Below are 17808 nucleotides of genomic sequence, written 5' to 3' on the forward strand. Positions count from 1 at the left end.
GATTCCTGACCGCAGTGACAGCAGTGCTAAGGAAACACCTATCCGTGGTCCAGGACCATCTCTCCTCTCCAAGGGTGCCTGAACACAGGAGGTTTGCCCTGCATGGGCAGGAAACACGAGGCGGGGCTCCATCTGGCCTTGACCCAATGCCTCCCGCTCGAGGACGTCTGTGTTGGGGCCGGTTCGCTGAAGCCCCTGCTGTGGCATTGTGAGCCCCTGCAGTGAGGGCTGTCCCCTCCCCGGCTCCATGCCGGCAGCTCCTGTTGAAGTGCAGCTCCATGCCACGTGCCGGCGGCCCCTCTGATGCAGGGCTCTGCTTGGGCACCATCCAAGAACCTGAAGAGTGTCCAGAGAGCGGCCACAGATAGGGAGACGCTGGCTGAGTTGAGCTTTAAACCTTACCTCTACCCCAGGTCCCTCTGGACCCTGGAACAACCCCTGCATTTCCCAAGCAGCTCAGGGGCTGGGCAAGGGGATATTGCATGCATTTGCAGGCAGGGCTGTGCTGCAACATGGGGTGTTTTCTTAGCAAGAGACCCAGTTGCTTGCCACTGGGCTGGATCCAGGTCGCTCTGGCATATCTCTCAAGAGGTTTGGACAGCAAGTGGTACCCCTCTGGTCTCCCACGGAGCTTGGGCCACCCTTGGGCAGAGGGATGTGGGTGCTGCCACTGCAAGAGGCTTTCCCAGGCAGCCCTTGCAGAATACCCAGGGCTTACGGTGGCATCACCACCGAAACGCCACGGTAAGCTGTTGTCGGCAGCGGGCAGCCGGTTTCAACCGAGGGATCAATCCTCCCGCTTCTGCAAGGGCTGTGGATTAATAGGTTTACCGAAGGGCAGCTCACATCACTTTCAGCTGGGAGCAATTAGCTGCGAGGGAGAACGGGGCGTGAAAGGTCTCCGCTCGGCTGCCCGTGCCTCAGCAGAGGCATTTACAACCCCGTGTCCGGGACCGTGCCAGCTCCTGGAGGAGAGAAGCGTCGTGGGATGCAGTGCTACCCTGTCCAGGAGACGCCAGCAGAAACATTAATACCGTCCCTCTCCCCGTCACACACGGCAGAGAATTAAAGCTTAGGGCCGAGCTGGCTCTGCGTTTCCCAGGCACTCGAGAGAGCATCTACCCAGTCCGCTCTCCTGCCCACAAGATGCTCAGCTCCATCTAAACCCCCTCTTAAAAAGCAGCAAGGACAGATGCTGCTTGTCCAAGCCAAGCTACTGGGCACGGGCAGAGCCCTCGCAAGCCCAGCTGTCAGGTAGGCCCCGGGATCCCAGTAAAAACCAGCAGAAAGGCCATGCGCAAGTGGCTGCTGGTTGCCAGCCAGGATCAGCAGTTTGGATGCTGGGAGGACGTCACCTTTGTTCATCTGTGCTTCTCCTTTCCCCTCATTTTATGTCTGTGAGCAACACATCCCCACTCCAGCTAAGCCATTTATTGCAAGCAGCAGCTCTGTTTAAGCCAGCCCTTTTCTGAGCACAAAGAGCTCCCAAAACCCATGGGGATCACTTCCTAAGTTGGTCTATTGTCCGAAACTGCTGACAGCACCCATGTCCTCAGGCTCATTTAGGAAAAGCTGAGTTCAAGAGAGGGAAGCCATGGCAGCAGAGATCAGAGACCAGCGACTGGTCACAGACAGCAAACAGCAGGGACAGCGCACGGGCAGCACAGCTGGGGTCTCAGAAACCTCACACGTGGCAGGACACATGAGAGGGGACACCATAAATCCTCCCCTGCAGCTGCTCCCCATCCTTTCCCAACAATGTTTCCTGCCTTGGCACTGTGACAGTGACAGGCAGGGTGGAAAGCCAAGGACAGGGACAGCAGGGTGCTGCCACCCCCCGCTGCACTCCTACTCACCGAGTTGGTCCCCAGGATCTGCAGGTTGGGCTTCTCCGACTCCAGCAGCTTTGCCACCATCTTCAGGAAGCTCTCCACGAAGAGGTTGATGCTCTGGCAGTGGCAGGCCATGAGGAGCTGGTCCAGGGCCTCCATGGCAATGCACACGTACCTGGGAGCAGGCAGAGGCCAGGGTCACTCCCCGACAGCAGCGTGGGCCCGTGGCCATTCCTCCTCCTCCCCTCTCCCAAACTGCCTGCGTGCCCACCAGCAAAACACCAACCTCCTGCCCTGACCAACCCAAGGAGAAAAATCTTACACCCAAAATACCCTTGCGATATTTTTAGACGGTGTTGGCTGCTCCCAGCATCTCTCCTCCTAGCGAAGACCCCGCTGTCCCAGGACCAAGGCTGCCAGCAACACCTTGCATCCCCCCCACACTGCTTGTGGGCTTCCCTTGCCCTGAGGGAAGACCCCTGGTCTTTATATCCCGTGATACAAAGTACAGGGTGGGCTCAGTGTCAAACGCAGCCTTTCTTGCAGACCCAGCTAGTCCTGGCCAGGGAGGAGGGACAGGACGAGAACACAGAATTAGACTGATGTGCTCCAGAAAAGCTGTGCTTAAATACGCAACAAAGCAACCCTGCAAAGCATATTCACGTCACCCCAGAAGTTCCCGGGGTGAGCAGGGTTTCCTCCAGCAGTGCACAGATCAGGATGCAGCGTTGCCCACACCATGGTCCCCATCCCTCCTCCGGGAATGGGGCTCAATCACTCAGTCCCGGCTCTGAACGGGGACAGGGGAAGCCCAGAACATGGTTCAAATACAGCAGCAAGACGGGACGCATCCATGACAGGTCCTTGGGCCATGCAGGGGGCCTCCCTGAGCACAATGCATCCCTTCACCACCCCTCCCGACCAGCCCTGCGATGCTCCTGCCTCCGATAGGAAGCTGGAAGACCTCATGCCCAGCGATGAATCTCGACGGGGTGCCCGTTACGGAGGTGGCCAGATGCTTTTACTGCAATTGCAGAATTTGTCAGGTGGTGCTTCGTGTTTCCAAGACAAATTGGACCAGTTGCTCGGAGCGGCTCTGACGAAGCCTGTTCGCAGGCTGGTCCTGCGACGCTTTCTGCACCAACAGCATCTGGTTCATTTCCAAGGTGGTGGCCGGAGCCCCTGCTCGGGCTGCTTGTGCAACGACCACGCTGACCTCCCGTTGCTGGTCACCCACTGCATGCACAGAGCCCAGCAGAGAAGCAAACCCCAACCTCCAACTGCTGTGAGCAGACATCTATTCCAGCTGGAGTTGCCCAAAACACAGAAAAAACCCAAATGGTGATTGCACCGAGTCTCACAGCTCCAGCTCTTCTTGCAGGACCTCTGAGGTACCCAAATACCTGACATGGACCTGGTACCAGGACACTGGGAATAAAACAATCTTTACAGCTCCTTACTACCTCCCTTTGACTCCTGCTCTCCGTGCAGCTGTGAATCTTTGTACCACGGCAGCTCACATCGAGCCCGGATCTCCTGCCATGGCCGAAAGAAGGAGGTGGCAAGCCCAGATCTCTTGATATCAAGCCCAATTCCTCCTTTAACCTCCATTTTTCGAGCCAGCTCCTTGCACGGCTAAACTTGCAGCCTGGGTGGCATGCAGCAGCCATCAGCTTGTGCTGCAAGAGGGAAACCCGAAAGCACCGAGCTCACCAGCAGCGAGGCGGGCAGGAGCTGCCCATCTACTTGCGCCAGCCCTGCCTGCACATTAAAGGGCAGCTGGGGAGGCAAACTGCCCTCTCGGGGAAAAGGAGGTGTCTGATAAACCCTGAATTTCTAAGTTCCAGCTGGTAAAACACAGAAAGATCGACCCCTTCTCCTGAGGCCCCAGAACTGTTGAAATCTGGCTCCAGTCTTGGGTAGATTCTCTGGTGTCTTGTAGCGTGGTTGAGCTCACAGTGCAGCCTGTCCTTCAGACACCATTACAGCTCTTCCAGACACTGAAATAAGTGAAAATAAGCAGCCGACTATTCCTGGATCTGTGAGGCTCCTACCCATCTGTCCAACTGGGTTAAAACTGGCCCAGAGGGAAAAAAAGGCATGAAGAGGTGACCGACGACCAGCATGAAGCATCAAGCTCCTTTCTTGTAGAAAACAAGGCTGAAAACAACATTCTGTGCCCAATATTATTGCAACAGCACGGCTCCTCTTTTGGGGACAATTGGACACAGGCCACCAAGAGGGAAAAGGGACACTTGTGGAGTTGTCACCTCCGACCTACCCCAACCATCCTCTTACAGGTGGTGGGTTGCATTGCTGCAGACTCAAACAAGAACACTTTCTCCTTTTAGCAATAAAGGTAACAAAAAGATGACATGCTACAGGCCTGAAATCAAAGCTACCTTCATCTCACACGCAGGAGAGGCACCCACGTGCTCGGCCGCTCTTTCAAAGCCCGGCTGCAGCGTCTGCAGCGGGGCAAGCCCTGCTGCTCCAGCCAACACCGACCTACAAACAGAAGGTTGATCCAAACCCGTTTCAGGCATTTCAAAGTTAGACTTTGAAAATTAGTTAGCGCTCCAACCCAATTACGTGCCGATATGCACAGGCGGTGGAGGAAGGAATATATTCCCCCCTCCACCCGCCGAGGCTTGTCGTTACACGTCAAAAATCTTTGAAAGCCTTTCTTTTCCCAACATAGCAAGCAGAGCCTGTTAACAGCCGCCTAACCGCAGAACATCAGGCAGAGCTTTGAATGTCCTGTCACTCCCAATGACGGGTGATGTGGATGAGGCTTTGAAGGTTTTCCAACTTTAACACTTCTTAGGCAGGCTGCTGGCTTCTCTTCCCCCAGGATAAAAGGCAGGCTGAAGTTTGCACCACGAAGCTGAGCTGCGTTTGTCTGGCGCGGCTTTGTTCAGGAGACAACAAGAATCAACCCAGGAGCTATTTCAAAGGGAAGGAGCCCTCCCGTGCTCCCCCAGCATTTCTAATCAGGGCAGTCAGCTCTTTCCAGACAGGCACCGCTCTCATAGAATCATAGAATCATTAAGGTTGGAAAAGACCTCTAGGATCATCGAGTCCAACCGTCAACCCAACACCACCATGCCCACTAAACCATGTCCCTTGCAGTTTACTCCTTACAGAAAACACGGCAAAGCCTTGCTGGAAGCCATGCGGGGAGGGAAGACGAAGGGAACAGGGCCCAGCCAGGACCACGCAGGTAAGCCGGACAGAGCACACACAGCAATCCCCATCCAGCCCAATGCAACCCCATCACGTGCTCTCTGGAGAAGCGTCAGCGTGATGCCCCTTATCCTTACTCCCGCTCGTGCCACATCACCATAGCTCAACAGAGATTTGCATGGGGTGCAACACACCCAAGCTGGTCCTGAATAACCCCCAGCAAGCTGCAGCCAGGGCCACCCTGTTTAGCTGCTTGCCCACATCCAGCCAGACTTCCATCTGGCTCTGGAAGAGCCACTGTGGGCTTTTAAAGGCCAGGAGGGTGCCACAGGCTCCCGATGATGGCCCAGAGGGATGACGACAGTCCTGCTGCTGGGGCCAAACACCATACACACACAGACTCCTCAAGCACGGACAGCACGATGCCAGGGAAACACTACATGGCTCCCAGCTTGCCTGGTCCCTTGCAACTTTGCAAGGAGTTTGCACATCCTCGCATACTCCCTTGTCTCACTTTCGGAGGCAGAACATGCTCAGGTCTCTCTGCAGCATGCTCGTAGCTTCAGGACACCTTGGAGCACTCAGGAGCTGCTCCCCCTTGCTGTCTCTTGCCCCCTCTGCTATCTAGTGGCCCATCGTTATGCCAATCACGGGGGTGTCTGAACAGCCTCCCAGCCCTTACCCATATCGGTGCCGGCTCACGTCTCGGATGAGCCGCTCGGAGAGGTAGGCACCGATGCGATCCAGCTTCTCCGGGGCAGACAGGGCATAAAATGTCAGCTTCTCCATGTTGGTCTTCACCAGCCCATCCTGAAAGAGAGCAGCACAGGGGGTCACAGCCTCACACCCAGACCTGCCAAACGTCAGGAGCATCTCTGCAGCAAACCTTGGCGGCGATGCCAGAGGTCTGGAGCACACCAGTCCCGTCCCGTCCCGGTACTTCCCCACACCTTGTACACCAGGGAAGGCAAACGAGGATTGCATTTAGCCTCAGCTGAGGGCTCTCTGATGCACCACAGGGTGACCCCAGTGCAAGTCTCCATCGAGCACCCCATGCTGTAAATACAACGAGAACCGTTTGCCAGCCCCTAGCAACGCCCCAGCACCAAGATGGACGGGGCAGACAGGGACATCAACACCTCCAGGCTGCTGAGGCCAAACGACACAAATGTGCCAAGCTGCCAGCCCCAACCCCCCGCAGTGTGGAAAACTGCGGTGCTTCCTCCTCTCCACATGGCTCGGCAGCAGCCTCCTCTCTTGTTCAGCTTTGCTGCCAGCACCATGACAAAACAGGCGCTCACTGCCTCCTCGGGTAATCCTAGCCCCGCTACCCCCAGCTGGAAGCCCCTCTTCCACTGCCTTTGCATCTCGGCTGTGAAAAGGAGACAAAGAGGCCAGATATGTGATGCTCCAGGCGCAGCTGGCAGGGCATCCCCCATCTCCAGTTCAGCAAGGCAGAAATTCCCCGCAACCTGGAAGCATAAGCAGCTTTTGAGCTCAAAAGCCTGGCTGAGGTCCCAAGAGACCACCGCTCTTAGAAGCTGCTTTCCTTATCCTGCAAAGAAAAGGATGTATGCCTTCAGGTCCAGTCCCCCATCATTCCATCCATCCGTCCTCAGATGGTACATCTGCCTGGCACTTTTGGGAAGGGAAGCCTGTCCCTCCAGGCCGATGCAGCTGGAGGAGCTGCTTCTGTATTTCTGCTCACAAACAGGCTTTAAAGGAAAACCCAACCCTCCAGGCACGGTCTTATGGAGCCAAAGCATCACCCGCCTCCCAGGAGCTGTTTCTGGGCAGGTCACACCGCGTCCCTGCAACCCGAGCTCCGGAGCTTCGGTGTGTAAAGCACCGGAGCTTCGGCGCGTGAAGCAGCGCCTCGTTTACCTCTGGGTCCTCAGGGAAGATGTTGTCGACAAGTCTTTTGTAGCGGGGACGCAGGGCGCCGCAGCAGCCGCACACACCTGGAAGAGAGGAGACAGAGCCGGTCAGCAGGGACAAAACCCTCAGCTCCAGGGCAAACTCCTGAGTGGAGGTGCCTTTGGTGGAAAACATATCCTTGGATTCAGTAGGGAAGCCAGGGAAGAGAACAGGGTACCAAGCTGACGACATCCCAGACTTTTGCAGCCAGAAAAAACAAGGGAAGAAAACCGCAGCTGAAAGGCAGGGAATTGGCTGGTGACCAGCATCATCTGACGTAGGACTGCAGGGTTATCTGCTTTTCTCACCCAAGAAAGCCCCCAGAGACCAAAATGTCCAAAGTTCCCCTAAATCTGTGCGTCTCTGTTTCGCAAGATCCTCTTTTGCAGGTCCTCAGACCAAGAGCTCTGTCCTCCAACCACTCACCCGAGGACACACTACTCACACCCTGCCCCGCGCTCCCCACGGAGCCAGCAGCGACAGAGAGCACCGGCTGCTGGAGACAGCAAGGCAGACAAAGAAGAGAGAGCATCTTATGAAGGCTATGAAAGGAAAATGCCTTTTCCTCTCTGCAGCTCCAAAGCTGAGCTGTTGAGAAACATCAAAAACCTTCGATCCCCCCCCTACCTTTGGGCTGCCAGACCACGGTCCCTCTCCCCGAGGAGGGCACCAGGGACCTGTGTTTCGCAGGACACTGACACGACCATACCCAGCCCCTCTTTTTGAGGGGCCTCAGACATGACAGCAGCTTGTCCCTGATGCACAAGCCGTGTCCCACGCAGCCTCTCCGAGGGCCAAAACCCCTCTCACAGCAGCAACTCCGCAGGCCGGTGAATGGCGGGCATCAGCCTCATCCCAACTCAGAGCAAAGCAATTAACTCTAGCCGCCAAATATCCCAAACGTGTCTGCGATCCCCTGCTCCACTTTCGGGGAGCTGCTGAGGGAGGAAGGGATAGTTTGCAACCTGGATATTTCTCCCTGTGCCATATCGTGTTTCTCAGGGCCGCAGCACACCCTCCGCAGACGCCAGGGATCCCCCCGTCTTCGGCTCGGGGCCGGCCGGCAGTCCAGGCGGGCTCTCGAGCATCCGTCGTGCTCCCACAGGCACCAGAGAGTTCAGCATCTGTGGGCACCGCCACCCTGATACATCCCCCGGCGTAAAGCTGTACCAGCACTGCCCTGCCTCCCGGCCGCTGATGAATATCTGTGGAGTTTGTTTATTTAAAAAAACCAGGGGAAAAAAAGCGAGATTGCTGGACACGCTACCCTCCCCAGCACCGCTCTGAGGGCTTTGCACGCCAGGATCCCCCTGCTCCAGCACAATGCATTTTTTCCCCGGGGCCTGGCGTTACTGGGATGCTGCACCCCGCGGAGGAGACTGGTGTCAGCCACCCCAAAGCACCGGCCTTTGCGAGCTCGGGGAAGCGTGAGTAATTCGGGGCTGCTTTTTGGCCACCGCTGTAGAGAAGCAGAAGCTGGGGAGACAAAGGCTGCGCCGGTGGGAGCCGGCGACCGCTCCCGCTGGAACACATGAGCTCACGCCTGCTCGCGCCAGCTCCCGGCGCTGGCACCGCTCGCTTCCTGCAATGTACTCGCTCGCTTCCTGAGCGCATCGCCTCCGACGTGGGGGAGGCAGCCCGCACCCCACCCGAAAGCAGCCGCTTGCTTTGGGGTCCCCTTTGGGGTCCCCAGGCCCAGCACTCCCAGCTGCGGTGGCAAAGAGCTCCTTCCACCTCTCGTGCTCTCCCTCCGCACCTTCCCACTATCCAATATTTTATTTCTAAGTCTCGTATCTGCTGTTCTCCCTCCTCCCTTCTCAGCTGCCTTCGATCGATTTTGCTCTTTTTCCAAAGTACCTTTAATCTGGCCTCTTAATAAATTCTCGTTTGCCATTCACACAAACGAGCGTCTGATGATCTCCTGAATCCCCTTAATAAATTCCCCTCGCCCGGGACAGCCGAGGCAGCGCGACTTGTCTCACCTTGCCAGGGCACGCGTCCCTGCCGGCGTCTCAGCACAGGCCACGGGCTCTCCTGGCAAAATAGCTGGAGTTTCCCCGTAAGCGATCCCATTAGCCAAGGAGCCAGGTCCCCTCCACCTCCCGCAGCCTCCTTGGTAATTATCTCACCTCCAGAAATGTGACTTTAGAGTATTTCCAGGATTAATGCACATTCCTAGCCCTGGGAGTGGAGCAAAGAGCCCAGCCGCATTCCCAATCCACCACCCTCATCCTGATGAATGAAGCTGAAGAGCAGACACAGCACGGATCCCATCAATAATAATTGCATAATTAAATCTAATGCCTTCCCTCTCACCTAACACAACCTCTTCTTCCAGAAGTAGGAGGTTTTTAAGGCCTCACCTAAAGAAAGCAGCAGCCAGAGAAGAAGACCCGAAGCGCCTGCCAGGAGAAGGGACCCGGGTGACCCATCAGTCCCACGAGATGGGGGGACAAGCGTGGTCTGGAGGGGGAAGGCAGGAACGTTGCTCAACCCAAAGCCACGTCAGACCACCGGTGGGCAGGATCCCACCATGGCCCAGCAGAAGGACAGGGCTTCCTACAGAGCAGTGCCTCCGGGTGAGACTCTCTGATGTCTAGTAAGAGGGCTGAGCTCCCCGCAGCAGGGTACTGAAAGGGTCTCTCTTACCATGCTTGCATGAAACCAGGAGAAACTTTCCTGCCTCAAACCCCTGCCTTCTCTCGGTTTTGCCCAGCCTGGACATGCACAGGCACAGATCCTTAAAAAGGCAGAGTAAAAATGACACAGACCTTGAGGAAAGAAGAAGATTTTTCCTTGTTTTATTCCCCCCGCCAAGAGCTCTCCAAAGAGCAACAAACCCAAGTCTGGTCTTGATGCCAGGGCTGAAATCAGCCCTGTGCTTGGTCTATGTGGGACCCCCCCAGACCTCACAGCACCAAACCCTAACGTTGGGGCTAGCAACAACCCCCCAGCCAGGCTACCCGACAAGGCGCTCAGTTCCAGACACCGCTTTCCTTTAGCACCCACCACACTGACCCCATGCACCTCGTGCTCTTGCACCAGCCCCGCCACAGCCACAGCTCCGGCCCCGAGCAAGGCACCAACCAGCGACATTCCCCCCCCCCTTGTAAGGACAAAACCCCGCAGCTGCAACGCATTCCTCCAGCCCAGGCTGGCACAAGGTATTTAAAAAATGGAAAGACGACACTGAAGGTCACCGGCAGCCGCAGCAGCTTCCCCCTCCCAGGAGATCCAACCCAGCACCCCGGGAAAAGCAAAGCAGGGGGAAGAAGGTACCTGCTCCGGCCACAGGCAGCATCTCCCAGGAGCAGGCAGGGCCGGCGGCACAGAGCCGCAGCGCGGGGCCGAGAGCCCAGGTAGTCAAAGCCATCGCGTCCGGAGCAAACCGGGGGGCTCGGGGTGCCGGGTATCGCTCTCCTCCTTGCCGAGCGGCAGCCGGAGCCAGCCCCGCGGCAGCATCGCTGCAGGGGATGCTCAGCCGAGCGGGAGCAGCCGTTTAAATAAATAAGGGAGCTTTCAGCACGGCTGCTGAGTCACCGAGGCGGCTCCGATGGCAGCTGGGAACCGCGCTGGCTTTGCTCTGCCGGCGTCTGCAGCGGTACGCGGGGGCAGCCGGGGAAGTTGGGCATTTCGGAGGGCCCCGGATGGTGGGGACGGGGGCGGTTTTTCAAGGTCCTTTGAGCCTAAAGCTCTCCCGTTCGGCACACGAAGCATCGCTCGTTTGCGGGCAGCGCTAACAAGGGGAGAGGCTCAGCAGGTCGGAGCTGACCCCGAAACAGCATCCAGGGATGCGACAGACAGGCGAGCACGGACCCGCATGGTGCGTCACGCTCTCCTCCTGCTGGCAGTCCGCCGCCGTGGGAACCAAGGACATGGATTTTCTTAAAGATCAAGTAAATTGAGACATGGAGAAACGTGACTCAACCCTCTCGCTATGGAGAGAATAAGGTGGGAAACCCAGGAGCAGCATCGGCTCCTGCTGCGACCCATGATACGTGTGTCACCTCCGTCTTGCACCCGCCTGGGGCACCCCAGTGGCATTTATCGGGCTCTTCACCACCACTCTCAGCCGCGGCAGGTCATATCTGTGCTCTTGCCGGGGGACAAAGTGAGCCAAAAGGGCCTTTTGCTTTGATAGCTCAGCTCCAAGAAAGTCGATCTAATTGGGGATAATTACAGTCTTTCAGTCCCAGCAACCGTGGCTTGCTAGCATAACCCCCACTTAGCTGCTCCGACGCCAGCATGAGCCCCGAGGCTTTCGGATAAACTCGTTGCATATGTTTCCAGGAGGGGGGTTCACTGGTACCAGCTGTCACTGGGGTTTTTGGGACCGAGTACGGCCAGCTGAGAACGGGACACAGGCCCAGCTCACCTCCCGAAATGACCATGCGCTCTCCCACCAGTGCTCTGACCTTAAGCCTTTCCTCATTAATCCCCTCTCCTGTCCCCATTTTAACGGCATCCTGGCAATAAGCACAACTGGAAAACCTTATGGCCATATTATTCGAGGCCTGGAATTTACTTAATAAGGGCACTCCAACTGATTGCAAATAAATCTTAATTTAATCACGCAAAATCCCTCATTAAACCTAATATCCTATGACGGTCGGTCTCTTAACCCCACGCAAAAACACCGACCCGAAGGTATGGGGTGTACCGCCAGCCAGCATTGTCTTCCCCCGAGCGCCGTACCGAACCAGAGACCTTTCCCTAATCTGCTTAGCAAAATCTCATTTATGCAGCTGATGTGAGAGTCTCCTTCATACCCATCCTCTGACTCCCTCAGCACTTTGGCACCCGGTGGGTGAGCCTGCCCGGGGAAGAAGATGAAACCTCCCTGCTACGCATTGGAAACGTCACTCAGCAATATTCAAGTTGGCCCAGGGACCCATTAGTCCTATTTTCCATCCACCCCAGGGTGGGCAGAGGGATGGGGCGAGGAGCCCCAGACCATGGGAGGCAAGGGGAAAATATCAGGGAAGGCAAGAAACAAGTGATGCTGGCAGGGAGCAGGGACGGACTCGGTGCCACGAGGGATGGAAGAGATGTAGGGCACCACTTGCAGATTCCCCTCCTCCCCGAAAGCCGTTCCCACGGGAAAGCCCGCAGCCATGAGCAAGCGTGGCTGGGAGCTCCCCCGAGGGAAAGCCTCGCTCAGGTGCTCCTCTGAGCTTCTGCCACCAATTTAAATGGCAGAAAAACCAACATTAAAATCCAGCTTCTGCACCAGCCAGCCTCCGTTTGCCTCCGCACCCCCACAGAGCCAGGGCAGATCCCAGTGTAAATCAGCACGACCCCACAGGCCAGCAGAGCTGTAAAGCAAGCCAGTAAATCTCTCTCTAATTGCGTTTAAGAGAGCCAAACGCACTGGGCACCGATTAAAACTGCAGCCCAATGCCCTCCTCGCAGCATGTTGTGCCGGGAACGGGGCAAGGACAGCAAGGTGCCCCGTGCCCTGGCAGGGGGAGGCAACGGCAGCCCCCAAGCCGGGAGGGGAGCCGGATCAAGCAGTTCAGATCGGCCCAGTGCAAAGAAGAGCTGTTGGAAAAGAGCAGCCATGAAAAGATGGGGGACCCTGGGTGGTTGCATTAAACCTTTAGTGGGGGAGGCAAAGGGGGCTGGGAAGGGGGGAGGGGGCTGAACCCAGCTCGCCTCTGCAGCTCTGTAATTTGGAGCCATGTCCTGATGTTAATTAATAGTTCCTGACCTTCCTGAACAGTTCGGGCTTCACGGCCGCGGCTTGTTCCCTTCCCCGCTCGTTAATCACTGCTTATCCAAGTGTCCTTCGGTAAGAGTCAGCATCTGCAAAGGGGGTGTTATAAAAGCTGACAGCTCATCTGTGAGCAGAGACACTTTCGAGGACGCTGCAGAAAACCGAAACCTCCAAGGGCAGCACAAGCCAGCGCTGGTCACTGGGAGCCGCGTCTCTTGGTGCCGGCACAAAGGGACAGCGAAATATTTCGAGGCATCGACAGCAAAGGAAGAGCAGAGACGCCTGGGACTGGCGAGCCAAGGCTGCCGCTGCCAGGACATCTTTCTCATGTCGCTGAGCGGGATGGACAGGAGCATGCCGGAGAGGGAAACGCTCTCCCAGACGTCGCCCGCAGCCTGCTCGGAGTCGTCGGCGCAAAGCCTTTTAGCTCGGCAATTAAATTCGCAGCTTCCCCCTGGCACTGCTCCACGCGCCGCTCTCGCCTTGCTTCCACCGACGCAGTCGGGAATCGCCGGGGCAGACACCGCGGCCGGGGGGGCAAAGTGGCTCCATGCAGAGCCCCAGCGTAGGGCTCTGTGCCAGGACTCCCCCCAGCCCGTGCAGGGACCCCCCAAATGAGAGCAGCTCCAGAGGCCGAATCCACACTGGTGCCAGCATGTCTGAATCCCACCTGGATTTGCCCAAACACGCTCCTTCCCATCTCCCCCCTTCCAAATGCCGACAGCTCGAGGCACGCAGGCATCAAATCAGGCTTTAACAACTCCGTGGTGAGTGGTGGGACATAAATCAGCCCCACTGCCAGCTTACACCAGCGATGGATTCGGCCCTCCATTATTTATACTTCACTACCCGGCCCAGCCTGCCGCTCCAACACCGCAGCGTGCACGCAAAGCTTCAACAGCGGCCAGATTAATTAATATTTCACAGCGGTGATTAGACTTGGGCATTAAGACCACACCAGCCCTTTTGCACGCGGGGGAAACTACCCATTAAGGGCAGAGCTGCGCAGCGGGAGGTTCGCGTTACGTACCTGGCACGCCGGCAGTGCTGACTCGAGGGGAGGAGAAGGGGAGTTAAGCGCCTTAACGGGTGCCTGGTTTCGTTATACAACACATGGCAGAGGGAAAGCTGGGCAGAGGAAAGAGCTTAAATAGCAGGAAATTCACTCGAACCCCGGCCTCGACGCAGCTCCTCAATGTGAGACGTTCACCAGGTGTTGCGTGGACGTGGTGTGTCTGGTCTGGACCGCGGAGGTGGAGAAGCTCTGACGGAGGCAGCCGTCCACCCAGCGTCGGGACCGGCCTCCGAAAACTGCTTAATTAAGAGCCAGGTTCATTTTACAAGCCCAGGGCCTTGCCCCATGCAGCGCAGAGCCAGATGCGACGGAATGGCCAAGGACACGGGAAAGCTTGCAAGTTTGAAAGGTTTTTAGAGAACAAAAAAAAATGCAAACCCCCCACTCTGTTTTGCATGTTCAACAAAAAACACAATAAGGACCTTTGTGAGATGCTGACCACACACGTTTCTGTGGTTTCCTATTTCCCCAAGATATGCTACATCAAAGCCCACAGCCGCTTTTAGTTTTTGGCAGAAAACCTCAGCAAACACCCTCATTTACAGACAGAAGCGTGGTGGGACCGGCCATGGCCACGCTTTCTCTCCAGCCTTTCTGGGTTGTTTGCAGTCCCTGCAGAGGGGGAGCAACTCCAATCCCCAAGGCAGAGCGACCTGCGACGGAGCTACAAGGGATTCAGCTGGGAGCGGAGCATCTCTGGAAGTGCGTTTTCTTGTGCAATTACTGATTGCGCAAGCAATTACCAGAGCCTTTAAGCGGTCGGAGCCTCGATGAGGTTTGAGGTGAGCAATGCCAGGTCCTGGCCTGGCACAATCCCCTCTAGCACTTTCTCCAGGCAGAGGAATCCCCATCTTCACTGCAGGGGTCAAATCCTGCCCGGACACGGCAATGTCATCTGGAAACGTACCAGGAAAAAAGCCCTGGACTCGGCCACAGCCATCAAGGTTTAACACAAACCCTTACGAGAGCCGTGAGCGGGCTGCTCAGGAAAGCCCCCAGCGCTGCCGACACTACAAACAGCCCTTTTTCCTCTACGAGCGCTGAATTAATTTGCAGATCATTTAGTTAAAAAGCATAGAAGAAAAAAAAAAGCCAAAAAAAAAAAAGCTTAATTGCATTTCACATTCCCCTGCTGAGCCATCCAGTCCCACCGAGCACTATTTATTTAGTGCAAAACCCATCCGCTTGCGCGGCTGCTGGCTGTGACTCAGTGGCACGCCAGCAGCCCCAGACAGCTCGCAGGGACCTTGCTGGCGCCCACCACCGACAACGCCTCCTCCCCGGGTAGCCAAAAAAACTCATTTCCCCTGTTCCAGCTGCTGCCGAAAAAAAAAAAAGGGAACCTTCTCTATTTCCAGCTTCGCTGGCATGGGAGGAGACAGCTCGTGTCAGTGACCAGAAAGCAAAGCGAGGGAGTGTGGAGGAAATAAACTGCGGTGAGCGGCTGCGGGGCCAGACAGTTGGACTACAGCTCCCAAAGGCTTGCTGCCGCAGCTCCGACACACGCTGCCTTCCCAGCAGCTGCCAAAAGTACGGAGGGACTTGCAAACAAGCCCCACCGGGAACCCCCCATGGAAATGTTAACCCCATCCCATCGCCGCAGCTCCCTTGCTCCCCGCTCTCCCCCTACGCTCTCCCTGCAGACGTGTCCCTGTTCCTGGAGTGCTTTCAGCCCAGCGAGCTCACTCTGCCTTTTGCACATATTTCTGAATTAAAGTCCTGCCTCCTGGAGACGGCAGCGGAGCAGGAAGGTTGCTGGTGGCTCGGTACACAAAGCGCTGGGCTTCCCCTGCAGCCGGGGCCATCGCACAGCCCCCGAGTGTGGGATAACTGCGCTCTTTTGCCAGAAGCCTGATAGCAGCACCCCAGCTCCTGCAGTGCAAAATCTGCCCTGGAACAGCTACTCCCCAAGCCAGGCTCAGGATAGTGAGCACCTACCAGAGACGGGGACACCAGCCTGAAGGTTCAGCTCACAAAACTGAGGTTTGCATGACACCAGCCGTCCAGGCCGGCACAGCCGTGGTCGAAGCTTAGCTCTCCCGTTTTCACCGGTGATGCAAAAAACCGAACTCGGGCTGAAAACGGGCGCAGGTACCCAGCAGCCCTGCTCCGCGTGCACGGCCACTGCCACGGCCCCACACCACGAGCCACGGGTGCCAGGCAGAGCCATGCCGAGCACGCTGCCCTTGCCCCACACACGCAAACACCAGCTCAGTGCAAGATGCCAGGGCTGAGGGATTAGAGGGGATGCAAAGGGTGGCCCGTGCACCCCATGCTGTCCCTCTGACCACCTCCCAGGGAGGCAGCAGCTCTCCCCCCTAATGGAGCAAGTGTCCTGCACCGCTTCATCCTCTCCACCAAGAAAAAACCCTCCCCAGTCACCCATCTAACCCTTCCCCCAGGCCAAGAGAGATTAAAAAGATACCAATAATCCTGTGCATTGCTAATGCACCTTTCATCCGAAGTATCCCACAGAGCTTTCCAGCTCCTGGATGCTTTCCAGGACCATGAGCCGCAGCAATGCCTGGCTGTGAGCGCTACTGGGGAAGGGACCAGCCTGGCTTTTGTCCTCGAAGTCACATTCAGGTCCCCAGAGATGCTCTGCCCTTCCCCACCCTAAGGAAGCGCCGGGTATTTTGGAGCAGGGGCTTCCCCAAGATGCTACCAGAGGCGTAACCAGTGGGTAAGAGAAGCCGTGGCCCGATGTGGCATTGCCATTCCCCATGGGCAGGACAGGCTGGCCACTGAGCCAGGATCCCAGGGACAATCACAGCACGTCACACGCCTCGGGCCAGATCATTAAACTGACACCAGGCGGGCTGGCGGGGCTCTTGGGGACCCGCGGCTCTGCTCTCCCCCAGGTTTGCAAGAGGGGCTGGGGTCCCCTGCAGTTCCCCAGCAGAGAGAACTGCTCCAGGCTGCTGCAAATTTTTCGGATGATGACAACAGCTCCCCACAAATTCCTGCTTGCCAGCAGCACAAATTGCCAAACCGCCCCCCGCCAAAATTCAGCCCAAGCCCCAACGTAGATGCAAAACCCCTGAGCAAGGAGGGGAGCTCAGATGGAAAGGGGACTGGCGGGAGCTTTTGGGCATCGGGGACGGCTGTCCTGCAATGAGAGCATCACTGCCATCCTACGCCAGACAGACGGGTCCTGTGGTCGGAGCAGGCGAGGGAACCCCCGGCGTGGGGGGGCTGCAGAGGGGCCGTGTCCCCGGGGCACGCAGCTGCCATCACCGCAGGCTGCCACAGCCGATGAAGGAAGGGAAGCATCCCGCTTGTTTTGCGGGTGGAAAAATACCAGCTGGGAGACCTGAATGACTCAACGGAGGCCACGGAGGAGTCAGCACCGTGACGAGGAGAGGAAAGGAACGGAACCCATGCGTCCTGCCTCAACTTCCCACCCCCCGGCCCCGCTAGGTAGAAACCCGCTCCCCAAGCCCACCGGCTCTGCTCCTTTCCCCGCAGGAGGCAGGTGCTGCATCCCAATGCATCTCAGGACCTCCCGTCCATGTGCACCCCACTGAGCCCCAAAATGAGCACCCCATCACCCAGCACCCTGCCCAGCCATCTGCCTCCGCCGCATCCCGCCTTGCACTCACTCACCCCCGGCACCGCTCAGCCAACAGCACCGAAGCGACCCCGCGGCCCTCGGGGTGGGCTGGCAGCCCCCCAGGAAGGGCAGCGGTCAGGGGCTCCCTCCTCCGTGGTGCTCGCCCTGCGCTGACAGCCTGGGGAAGGATGCTCGGGCAGCGAGGATTTAAGAGCCACCCAGCCACCCCCCGGCCCTTCCCAAAAGCTCCCAGTGGCTTAGCGCAGCCCCCCGGGCGGGGGGGCAGCCAGCTGCTCCGCCAGCTGCTCCCCATTACGCACGCGGCATCACCCCGTCACGCTTCCCAGCCGGGGACACGGGACCCCATATGCCCACCCTGAACAGAGGGGTGACAACAGTGACAGCATGGGGGTCAACAGGGGGATGGTGATCCCCAAACACCTCAAGGTGTGTGGGCCTATATGGGATTGGGGTCTGCCCTATGGCAGGGGCCAGGCAGCTCCCCAGTATCGCAGGGGGGTGGTCATAT

General features: G+C 57.4%; 1 protein-coding gene across 6 annotated transcripts in view; it reads right to left on the minus strand.

The window, feature by feature from the left end:
- The window catches only part of EFR3B (EFR3 homolog B), a 48809-nt gene that overhangs the window by 19118 nt on the left and 11883 nt on the right, over positions 1-17808 (minus strand). For 3 of the 6 annotated variants that reach the window (XM_075144784.1, XM_075144785.1, XM_075144782.1), the window contains 3 exons: positions 6903-6979; positions 5701-5828; positions 1857-2007 (listed from right to left, as the gene is read on the minus strand). In XM_075144784.1, coding sequence (XP_075000885.1) covers positions 1857-2007; positions 5701-5828; positions 6903-6979 — 356 coding nt within the window. Of the gene's footprint in view, positions 1-1856; positions 2008-5700; positions 5829-6902; positions 6980-7900; positions 8221-10214; positions 10531-17808 lie in introns of those variants that run through there. The other 3 variants (XM_075144783.1, XM_075144787.1, XM_075144786.1) reach the window with 3 other exon arrangements.

Source organism: Calonectris borealis, chromosome 3 (assembly GCF_964195595.1).
Source record: "Calonectris borealis chromosome 3, bCalBor7.hap1.2, whole genome shotgun sequence".
In the NCBI taxonomy this organism is placed as follows: domain Eukaryota; kingdom Metazoa; phylum Chordata; class Aves; order Procellariiformes; family Procellariidae; genus Calonectris; species Calonectris borealis.